The sequence below is a fragment of the Pongo pygmaeus genome, chromosome 6 (genome assembly GCF_028885625.2).
Source record: "Pongo pygmaeus isolate AG05252 chromosome 6, NHGRI_mPonPyg2-v2.0_pri, whole genome shotgun sequence".
In the NCBI taxonomy this organism is placed as follows: Eukaryota; Metazoa; Chordata; class Mammalia; order Primates; family Hominidae; genus Pongo; species Pongo pygmaeus.
Genome location: NC_072379.2, coordinates 63,011,905 through 63,024,105, shown reverse-complemented (window position 1 = coordinate 63,024,105; position 12,201 = coordinate 63,011,905). Strand labels below are relative to the sequence as shown.

Here is a 12,201-nt window from a genome sequence, read left to right as displayed (position 1 = left end):
TGGCTTTTTTCTTTTTTACTGAGGTATAACTTGTATACAGTAAGGTATATATCTCTTAAGATCCTAAGTATATAGCTTGGTGAGTTTTTACGTATGTATGTATCCATGTAACCACCATCCAGATCAACATATGGTTCCATCATTTCAGAAAATTCCTTCAGGCCCCTTCTCAGTCAATTCTTAGTCAGTAGTTTCTCCATCAGAGGTATAACCATCATTCTGACACTATCACCATAGATTCATATGTCTGTTCTTAAATCATGCAGTATGTAGTTTATTGTATGTATCTGGCTTCTTTTGTTGAACATAATTTCTGAGATTCATTTATATTGTTGTGTGTATTAGTGTATTGGTAGTCTGTTCTTTTTTAAGCTATTTAACATTCATTGTATAAATATAACACAATTTATTGATCTGTTCTCCTTTGATGGGCATTTGGATTTTTTGCAGTTTTTAACTACTCTGAATGAAACTGCTGTAAAATCCTTATATAAGTCTTCTAGTGGATGTATTGACTCATTTCTTTTGCACATATATCTAGAGTAGAATCGCGAAATTTTAGGGTAGGCATGTTTCTGCCAAAGTAGATACTGCCAAACAGCTTTGCAAAAGTGTTGAACCAATTTACATTCTTATCAGCAGTTTATGAGAGTTATAGTTCCTCCATGTCCTCACCAGCTCCCTGCTTTGCTAGTGTACTGAGGTTGTGTTTTAATATTTTTATTAGCCCTTTGGAAGTACCTATTCACATCTTTTCCCCATTTTTAAATTAGGTTATTTGTCTTGATTGATTTGTAGGCATTCTGTATATTTTTTTCACTTTAATTTTCATTTTTATTTCTACCTCTTAAAGTAAATGATAAAGTCACAACTGTAAAATGAATGCATTTAAAAAATAAAAGATATATTTCAATGACAAAAAGTATGCAATGATCATGAAAATCTACTGTACACTTTGCCAAGGCCAAAGAATGAAAGACAATGTGAAAAAGCCAATCTTCAAATATATCCTCAACAAAAACTCCCTCCTAAATAGTTATACCATCACTATTTATTGAAAAGACCATCTTTTCTTTGCTGAATTGTATTGGCATGTTTGTTTTAAATCAAGTGACTATATATGAGTATTAACCATCTTTTTCAATATAATAGGTAACTGTAATCTTGAGTGCATCAGATTCTCTGCCAAGAATTTACCCTGGGACATTTCTATAAGTAGACAAAGATGTTTGTACAAAGATATTCATTGGCAGCTAGTAGGCAAAACTGGAGATTAACTAAATGTCCTTTATATGATACAATAGTAGTAGTAATTATAATAGTATTTATTTCCTTTGTGAGGTAGTGCCAGATATTCTAAGCATTTTGTGTGTACTAACTCATTTAATGCTCACAGCATCCTTATGAGGCAGGTGTTATTTTTTACACCTTTTTTGAAATTCAGGCATAGCCAGGATAACTTTATGAAAGTCACTAGCTAATTAATGGTAGATCAAGTATGAAAACCCACAGAACCTATCTCCTTAACTGTTGCCCTGCTTAGAAAAATGAACAAATTGTGGTAGAGCCTTATTTTTTTTCTTTTTCTTTTAATTGGCAAACATTCCTCAATTTTTTTCTCCTTCCCTTTCCTTTTTCTCTTTTTTTTAAATTATATTTTAAGTTCTAAGGTGTATGTGCACAACGTGCAGCTTTGTTACATATATACATGTGCCATGTTGGTGTGCTGCACCCGTTAACTCGTCATTTACATTAGGTATATCTCCTAATGCTATCCCTACCCCCTCCCCCCACCCCATGACTGGCCCCAGTGTGTGATGTTCCCCACCCTGTATCCAAGTGTTCTCATTGTTCATTTCCCACCTATGAGTGAGAACATGCGGTGTTTGGTTTTCTGTCCTTGTGATAGTTTACTCAGAATGATGGTTTCTGCCTTCATCCATGTCCCTACAAAGGACATGAACTCATCCTTTTTTATGGCTGCATAGTATTCCATGGTGTATATGTGCCACATTTTCTTAATCCAGTCTATCATTGATGGACATATGGGTTGGTTCCAAGTCTTTGCTGTTGTGAATAGTGCCACAGTAAACATATGTGTGCATGTGTCTTTATAGCAGCATGATTTATAATCCTTTGGGTATATGCCCAGTAATGGGATGGCTGGGTCAAAATGGTATTTCTAGTTCTAGATCCTTGAGGAATTGCCACACTGTCTTCCACAATGGTTGAACTAGTTTACAGTCCCACCAACAGTGTAAAAGTGTTCCTATTTCTCCACATCCTCTCCACCATCTGTTGTTTCCTGACTTTTTAATGTTCGCCATTCTAACTGGTGTGAGATGGCATCTCATTGTGGTTTTGATTTGCATTTCTCTGATGACCAGTGATGATGAGCATTTTTTCATGTGTCTTTTGGCTGCATAAATGTCTTCTTTTGAGAAGTGTCTGTTCATATCCTTTGCCCACTTTGATGGGGTTGTTTGATTTTTTGTTGTAAATTTGTTTAAGTTCTTTGTAGAGTCTGTTTATTAGCCCTTTGTCAGATGGGTAGATTGTAAAAATTTTCTCCCATTCTGTAGGTTGCCTATTCACTCTGATGGTAGTTATTTTGCTGTGCAGAAGCTCTTTAGTTTAATTACATCCCATTTGTCAATTTTGGCTTTTGTTGCCATTGCTTTTGGTGTTTTAGTCATGAAGTGTTTGCCCATGTCTGTGTCCTGAATGGTATTGCCTAGGTTTTCTTCTAGGGTTTTTATGGTTTTAGGTCTAACATTTAAGTCTTTAATCCATCTTGAATTAATTTTTGTGTAAGGTGTAAGGAAGGGATCCAGTTTCAGCTTTATACATATGGCTAGCCAGTTTTCCCAGCACCATTTATTAAATAGGAAATCCTTTCCCCATTTCTTGTTTTTGTCGGGTTTGTCAAAGATCAGATGGTTGTAGATGTGTGGTATCATTTCCGAGGGCTCTGTTCTGTTCCATTGATCTATATCTCTGTTTTGGTACCAGTACCATGCTGTTTTGGTTACTGTAGCCTTGTAGTATAGTTTGAAGTCAGGTAGCGTGATGCCTCCAGCTTTGTTCTTTTTGCTTAGGATTGTCTTGGCAGTGCAGGCTCTTTTTCGGTTCCATATGAACTTTAAAGTAGTTTTTTCCAATTCTGTGAAGAAAGTCATTGGTAGCTTGATGGAGATGGCACTGAATCTATAGATTACTTTGGGCAGTATGGCCATTTTCACGATATTGATTCTTCCTCTCCATGAGCATGGAACGTTCTTCCATTTGTGTCCTCTTTTATTTCGTCGAGCAGTGGTTTATAGTTCTCCTTGAAGAGGTCCTTCACATCCCTTGTAAGTTGGATTCCTAGGTATTTTATTCTTTTTGTAGCAGTTGTGAATGGGAGTTCACTCATGATTTGGCTCTCTGTCTGTTATTGGTGTATAGGAATGCTTGTGATTTTTGCACATCGATTTTGTATCCTGAGACTTTGCTGAAGTTGCTTATCAGCTTAAGGAGCTTTTGGGCTGAGACAATGGGGTTTGCTAATATGCAATCATGTCCTCTGCAAACAGGGACAATTTGACTTCCTCTTTTTCTAATTGAATACCCTTTATTTCTTTCTCTTGCCCGATTCCCCTGGCCAGAACTTCGAACACTATGTTGAATAGGAGTAGTGAGAGAGGGCATCCCTGTCTTGTGCAGTTTTCAAAGGGAATGCTTCCAGTTTTTGCCCATTCAGTATGATATTGGCTGTGGGGTTTGTCATAAATAGCTCTTATTATTTTGAGATACGTTCCTTCGGTACCTAGTTTATTGAGAGTTTTTAGCATGAAGGGCTGTTGAATTTTGTCAAAGGCCTTTTCTGCATCTATTTAGATAATCATGTGGTTTTTGTCTTTGGTCCTCTTTTTATGATGGCTACGTTTATTGATATGGGTATGTTGAACCAGCCTTGAATCTTGGGGGATGAAGCCAATGTGATCGTGGTGGATAAGCTTTTTGATGTGCTGCTGGATTCGGTTTGCCAGTATTTTATTGAGGATTTTTTCATCAATGTTCATCAGGAATATTGGTCTAAAATTCTCTTTTTTTGTTGTGTCTCTGCCAGGCTTTGGTATCAGGATGATGTTGGCCTCATAAAATGAATTAGGGAGGATTCTCTCTTTTTCTATTGTTTGGAATTGTTTCAGAAAGAATGGTACTAGCTTCTCTTTGTATTTCTGGTAGAATTCGGCTGTGAATCTGTCTGGTCCTCGACTTTTTTTTAGTTGGTAGGCTATTAATTATTGTCTCAATTTCAGAACCTGTTATTGGTCTATTTAGGGATTCAACTTTTTCCTGGTTTCGTCTTGGGAGGGTGTATGTGTCCAGGAATTTATCCATTTCTTCTAGATTTTCTAGTTTATTTGTGTAGAGGTGTTTATAGTATTCTCTGATGGTAGTTTGTATTTCTGTGGGATCGGTGGTGATATCCCCTTTATCATTTTTTATTGCGTCTATTTGATTCTTCTCTCTTTTCTTTTTCATTAGTCTTGCTAGCAGTCTATCAATTTTGTTGATCTTTTCAAAAAACCAGCTCCTGGATTCATTGATTTTTTGAAGAGTTTTTTGTGTCTCTATTTCCTTCAGTCCTGCTGTCATCTTAGTTATTTCTTGCTTTCTGCTAGGTTTTGAATGTGTTTGAGAAGCAGTTTGTTATAATTTCTGTTCTTTTACATTTGCTGAGGAGTGCTTTACTTCCAACTATGTGGTCAATTTTGGAATAAGTGTGATGTGGTGCTGAGAAGAATGTATATTCTGTTGATTTGAGGTGGAAACTTCTGTGGATGTCTGTTAGGTCCACTTGGTGCAGAGCTGAGTTCAATTCCTGTATATCCTTGTTAACTTTCTGTCTCGTTGATCTGTCTAATGTTGACAGTGGGGTGTTAAAGTCTCCCATTATTATTGTGTGGGAGTCTAAGTCTCTTTGTATGTCTCTAAGGACTTGCTTTATGAATCTGGGTGCTCCTGTATTGGGTGCATATATATTTAGGATAGTTAGCTCTTCTTGTTGAATTGATCCCTTTACCAGTATGTAATGGCCTTCTTTGTCTCTTTTGATCTTTGTTGGTTTAAATTCTGTTTTATCAGAGACTAGGATTGCAACCCCTGACTTTTTTTTTTGTTTTCCATTTGCTTGGTAGATCTTGCTCCATCCCTTTATTTTGAGCCTATGTGTGTCTCTGCACGTGAGATGGGTCTCCTGAATACAGCACGCTGATGGGTCTTGACTGTTTTTATTATTATTATTTTTGAGATGGAGTCTTGCTCTGTTGCCCAGGCTAGAGTGCAGTGGTGTGATCTCGGCTCACTGCAAGTTCAGCCTCCCACTTTCACGCCATTCTCCTGCCTCAGCCTCCTGAGTAGGTGGGACTACAGGTGCCCGCCACCACGCCCAGCTAATTTTTTGTATTTTTAGTAGAGACGGAGTTTCTCCATGTTAGCCAGGAAGGTCTCGATCTCCTGACCTTGTGATCCGCCTGCCTCGGCCTCCCAAAGTGCTGGGATTACAGGCGTGAGCCACTGTGCCCAGCTGGGTCTTGACTCTTTATCCAATTTACCAGTCTGTGTCTTTTAATTGTATTGGAGCATTTAGCCCATTTACATTTAAGGTGAATATTGTTATGTGTGAATTTGATCCTGTCATTGTGATGTTAGCTGGTTATTTTGCTCGTTAGTTGATGCAGTTTCTTCCTAGTATTGGTGGTCTTTACAATTTGTCATGTTTTTGCAGTGGCTGGTACCGATTGTTCCTTTCCATGTTTAGTGCTTGCTTCAGGAGCTCTTGTAAGGCAGGCCTGGTGGTGACAGAATCTCTCAGCATTTGTCTGTCTGTAAAGGATTTTATTTCTCCTTCACTTATGAAGCTTAGTTTGGCTGGATATGAAATTCTGGGTTGAAAATTCTTTTCTTTAAGAATGTTGAATATTGGCCCCCACTCTCTTCTGGCTTGTAGAGTTTCTGCTGAGAGATCCGCTGTTAGTCTGATGGGCTTCCCTTTGTGGGTAACCCGACCTTTCTCTGTGGCTGCCGTTAACATTTTTTCCTTCATTTCAACTTTGGTGAATCTGACAATTATGTGTCTTGGAGTTGTTCCTCTCGAGGAGTGTCTTTGTGGCGTTCTGTGTATTTCCTGAATTTGAATGTTGACCTGCTTTGCTAGGTTGGGGAATTTCTCCTGGATAATATCCTTAAGAATGTTTTCCAACTTGGTTCTATTCACCCTGTCACTTTGAGGTACACCAGTCAGACATAGATTTGGTCTTTTCACATAGTCCCATATTTCTGGAGGCTTTGTTTGTTTCTTTTTACTCTTTTCTCTCTAAACTTCTCTTCTTGCTTCATTTCATTCATTTGCTCTTCAATCACTGATACCCTTTCTTCCACTTGATCAAATCAGCTACTGAAGCTTGTGCATTTGTCACGTAGTTCTCATGCCATGGTTCTCAGCTCCATCAGGTCATTAAGGACTTCTCTACACTGTTTATTCTAGTTAGCCATTCGTCTAATTTTTTTCCAAGGTTTTTAGCTTCTTTGCAATGGGTTCGAACATCCTCCTTTAGCTTGGAGAAGTTTGTTATTACCAATCGTCTGAAGCGTTCTTCTCTCAACTTGTCAAAGTCATTCTCCATCCAGCTTTGTTCCGTTGCTGGCGAGGAGCCGCATTCTTTTGGAGGAGAAGAGGCGCTCTGATTTTTAGAATTTTCAGCTTTTCTGCTTTGGTTTCTTCCCATCTTTGTGGTTTTATCTACTTTTTGTCTTTGATGATGGTGACGTACAGATGGGGTTTTGGTGTGGATGTCCTTTCTGTTTGTTAGTTTTCCTTCTAACAGTCAGGACCTTCAGGTCCTCAGCTGCAGGTCTGTTGGAGTTTGCTGGAGGTCCACTCCATACCCTGTTTGCCTGGGTATCACCAGCGGAGGCTGCAGAACAGCAAATATTGCAGAACGGCAGATGTTGCTGCCTGATCGTTCCTCTGGAAGCTTCGTCTCAGAGGGGCACCTGGCTGTATGAGGTGTCAGTCTGCCCCTACTGGGGGGTGCCTCCCAGTTAGGCTACTCGGCGGTCAGGGACCCACTTGAGGAAGCAGTCTGTCTGTTCTGAGATCTCAGAGTCTGTGCTGGGAGAACCACCACTCTCTTCAAAGCTGTCAAACAGGGACGTTTAAGTCTGCAGAAGTTTCTGCTGCCTTTTGTTCAGCTATGCCCTGCCTCCAGAGGTGGAGTCTACAGAGGCAGGCAGGCCTTCTTGAGCTGCGATGGGCCACACCCAGTTCAAGCTTCCCTGCTGTTTTGTTTACCTACTCAAGCCTCAGTAATGGCGGATACCCCTCCCCTAGCCTTGCTGCCACCTTGCGGTTCGATCTGAGACTGCTATGCTAGCAGTGAGCGAGGCTCCGTGGGCGTGGGACCCTCTGAGCCAGGCGTGGGATATAATCTCCTCGTGTGCCGTTGGCTAAGGCTATTGGAAAAGTGCAGTATTAGGGTGAGAGTGTCCCGAATTTCCAGGTACCATCTGTCACGGCTTCCCTTTGCTAGGAAAGGGAATTTCCTGACCCCTTGCACTTCCTGGGTGAGGTGATACCCCGCCCTGCTCCGTGGGCTGCACCCACTGTCTGACAAGCCCCAGTGAGATGAACCCGGTACCTCAGTTGGAAATGCAGAAATCACCCGTCTTCTGCGTCGCTCACGCTGGGAGCTTCAGACTGGAGCTGTTCCTATTCGGCCATCTTGGAACCTCTCTCTCCTCTTTTCTTTATAAATCTTGATTTTACTTTTATTTGCTGAAACAATCTAATGCCAATTCTGCCATCTATATTAATGGAGAATGAGCATGCAGATAAGTGTCTCTATATGATTCTTTGACAAATTTATTTCAGAGACTTGTCTATAAAAATTAGCCCATCTGAGACCCATCATTGGAGCCAACCCATTCCTCAATTTTTAAAATTTTTTTTATGGGGGGATTACAGGTGTGAGCCACTGTGCCTGACCTATGACTGTGTTGAATATTGTTATAAATTAAGACATACTCCTTTTCTTCTATTGAATATAAAATTAATTACATTATCAAAAATTTAAACAAGTGTCAGTAATAGGCATCTGATTATAAGTGATTAATCAGCTACTTCTGATTGTTCATAAATGGATTATACTTTGTCAGTTTTCCTTGGTGATCTAAATGGTTCTCTCCCTTTGCCACCATGTAGGAGGGTCATAGGCTGTGAACAATGGAGTTGTGGGAGGAGCAGATTGGGCCCAGGCACAATGAGAGTGAATATATAGTTTTCACTATGTCATGAGAACAGATAAGTCTATCTGGGATAGATTTGTATGTTTTGGTGGTTGTATTACACTAACAGAACCGCGAACTTCAGATTCTTCACTTTGTTGAGTACTGTTATACCTACGCGAGTTAGAGAAAATGCCCCACACTCAGACGAATTAAGAGTCCTTTATTTAAGCCGGCGGCCAAAGAGACGGCTAACGCTCAAAATTCTCTCGGCCCCGAGGAAGGGGCTTGATTAACTTTTATACCTTGGTTTAGGAAGGGAAGGGGAACTCAAATGCAATAATTCTACAGAAGTAAAAACATGCAAGAATCGAAAGAAGCAAATGGTTACAGAGAGATAAACAATTTAAAAGACAAATGGTTACAAAAAGCAACGGTACCAGGTGCAGAGCTCTAAATCCTTCATTATAATTAGATATAAATGCTATGCCGGACACGAACTCAAGGCTTTGTGTTGTTATCTCTTTGAGAAAAATCCTGGGAACTTCATACTTTGTTTGTGCCAGTACCTTATCAGTTAATTGGGCTCCTTTGAAATGCTGAGGATCTGCTTACACAGGTCAACTGCTTGCGGAAGGAGGTTGGGTAAGGAGCCCTTAGTGTCTTGTAAGTTAAGGGGTCAATTGGAGTTTGTCCGGCTTTCCCAGCTAGAGAGAGTCTTATTTACATGAGAAGTAAGGCTAGGTGATTAAAGAGACAAACAGGACAAAATTTAAAGTAGCGAGTTAGAGTAAAAACAAGGTTAGGCATTATAGTACCAGCTCTATTCTTGGACACAAGTGTTCCCAGCCCTGCCTCACCTGGTTTGCAATAAACTATTGCATATCTGTCGCTTACCTTATACGAAATTATTAATCATATTGTGATGTTATTAGAAAGCCTTAATTAAAGATGATGCAGTCTTTTGCGGGGATTGAAATTGGTTAGGACTGTTGATTGTCAGCTATTTTTGCTACTACCCCTATTTTCTTACCAGGGTTGGGAGAGAGTACCATACTATTACTGCTCTCTCTTGCCCTTTAGTTGTTGAATGTTAGCTGAAGAAACCGGAGTTAATTATGAATTGAATACACTTATCCTTTGTAGCATTTGAATTGTTATTTATTTATTTGTTTGTCTGAATTTATGTGTACTTTATTGTTTTGGTGAGTAGGTTTGGTGTTTAGGTTTCATAAAATAAATCTGTGGATTTGTCCTAGTTCAGAGTCATACATTGAAATTAATTTTATAATCCATAACTTAAAGCAGTATTCTTCAGCCATTTTTCTCATTATTCCCTCCTAAGGAGCATTTTTAGACCTGTTTTCTCCCTAATGGCCTAATGGGCCTTCTCCCCTTCAGATATTTTAATACTACAGATATACAGTATATAATAACTATGTTATCAGTAGGGTTGAACTTTGGAGGGCTACAGACCATTGTAATATTTAAGATTTCCAACTCTCCATAAGGACCACTTTTCTTCCCCTTAGGGATATTGCCCCAGTTGAGAATGTATGATTAAAAGCGGTTAAGGCCAGGCATGGGGGCTCATGCCCGTAATCCCAGCACTTTGGGAGGCCAAGGCAGGAGGATTGGTTGAGGCCAGGAGTTCAAAACCAGTCTTGGGCAACATAGTGAGACCCTGTTTCTACCAAAAAAAAAAAAAAAAAAAAATCTAGGTATGGTGTGTGTGCCTGTAGTCCCAGATATTTGGGAGGCTGAGGTGGGAGGATTATGTGAGCCCAGAAGTTTGAGGCTACAGTGAGCTATGATCATGCCACTGCACTCCAGCCTGGACAACAGAGTAAAACCTTATTTCAAAAAAAGTAGTTATCAGCCTGCAGTGATTTTTGTATCCTTCCCAATCCAATCATGTCTTACTTCATTTTTGTTACTGTGAAGAAATACCTGAGACTGGGTAATTTATAAAGAAAAGAGGTTTATTTGGTTCATGGTTCTGTAGACTGTACAAAAAGCATAGTCCAACATAGTATAGTTGAGAGTTAGACTTAAGTGGCATGTACTTCGCATGTTTATGTTAAAAAAAATTATACCAATTATGTCTTCAGACATTAAAATAGTATGATTTTAAGTGTTTGATGCTTGTGTCTTCTAAAAAAAAGTCTTTCTGCTTTTTATACAACTCTAACAAGGGACTCAGGGTGCTTCCACAAATATTAGAAGGTGAAGAGGAGCCAGTGTCTGTAGATTACATGGTGAGAGAGGAAGCAAAGGGAGGAAGAGGTGCCAGGCTCTTTTCAACAACCAGTTCTCTTAGGAACTATGTGTGAAAACTCATTCACTTCCATGAGAATGGCACCAAGCCATTTTTAGGCATCTGCCTCTACTATCCAGTCACCTCCTACCAAGCCCCCCTCCAACATTGGGAATCAGATTTTAACATGAGATTTGGTGGATGATATCCAAATGATATCCATCTAAATCATAGACACCTTCAGGAGACATTTGATGGTGTTTGGAGACATTTTTGCGTGTCACAACTGGAAGTGGTGCTATTGGCAACTAGTGTGTAGAGGCCAGAAGGGATGTTGGTAAACATCCTACAATGTACAAGACAGAGGACAGCCCCACTCTGCCACTCAATGCACACTCATCTGGTCCCAAGTGCCAGTAGTGCTAAGGCTACTTTGAAGTTCGAGAAAATGAAAGCCAGCCTGGGCAACATGGTGAGACCTTGCCTCTATCAAAAAAAAAAAAAAAAAAAAAAAATTAGCCCAGGCATGGTGGTGCGTGCCCATGTTCCCAGCTACCCTGAGGACTGAGGTGGGAGGATCACCTGAGCTTGGGGAGGTCGAGTCAGCAGGACCTTGCCTCTCCAAAAAAAAAAAAGAAAAAAAATACAAAAATTAGCCCAGGCGTGGTGGTGCGTGCCCATGTTCCCAGCTACCCTGGGGACTGAGGTGGGAGGATCACCTGAGCTTGGGGAGGTCGAGTCAGCAGAGAGCCGTGACTGCTCCACTGCACTCCAGGCCTGGCGACAGAATGAGACCCTGTCTCAAAAAAAAAAAAAAGAAAAGAAATGATTGAAAGTACGTAAATTTTCTCTTTATTCTTTTATTAAACATCATTCAATTGAAATATAAAATAAAGTTCAGTATTAAAGATATTATCTAATTTAGTTTTATCTACTTAATAGGACTAATGTCCTTATACGTAAAGTAAAAAGTATGAAATCTTTCTTGGTTGGTAGGAAATATGAATTCCACTATAGTTGCAAGTTAGACTTATGTGGCATGTACTTGCCATGTTTATGTTAAAAAAAATTGTACCAATTATCGCCTCAGATATTATAATAGTGTGATTTTAAGTGTTTGATGCTTGTGCCTTAAATTTTTTTTTTTTTTACTTTTTATACCCCTCCCTCCTCATTTTGGAGATGCAGAATAGCATAATGAACTCTGAAGTCAGAAGTTTGAATCTTGGTTCTGCAGTTTACTAGTTTATGTCTTTGGATACATAGTGGCATATACAAAGTACCTGCCTCATAGGATTGTGAGAATTAAATGAGTTATATATAAAGTACTTATTGACATATAGGAAGAGCTTAAATGCTAACCTTTATTCTGATCTTTTCAGCATGCTTTAAATGCCAAGTAATTTTGCTTTCTTTTCTCTTTGTAGATTTATGGTGGATTATTTTCTGAAGATCAGTGTTGGTACAGATGCAAAGTACTGAAAATCATCAGCGCTGAAAAGGCAGGAAATTAAGTGTTCAGTTTTTTTTTGCTTTAAGAAATATTTATTGTGGTTCCAAAATTTGATGCTTATTTAGCACTTCATTGCTTATTCATAGTACTGATACCTGGTTCAGTGATTAAAACAGAAGAAATTAATTGCTAAAAAACATGTTGTTTTATAATCACC

General features: G+C 39.3%; 1 protein-coding gene across 6 annotated transcripts in view; it reads left to right on the top strand.

Moving 5' to 3' along the window:
• STK31 (serine/threonine kinase 31) overlaps positions 1–12,201 on the top strand; it is a 140,334-nt gene that overhangs the window by 8,257 nt on the left and 119,876 nt on the right. For all 6 annotated transcript variants that reach the window (XM_054494826.2, XM_054494828.2, XM_054494831.2 and 3 more), the window contains one exon: positions 11,959–12,033. In XM_054494826.2, coding sequence (XP_054350801.1) covers positions 11,959–12,033 — 75 coding nt within the window. The remainder of the gene's footprint in view (positions 1–11,958; positions 12,034–12,201) is intronic.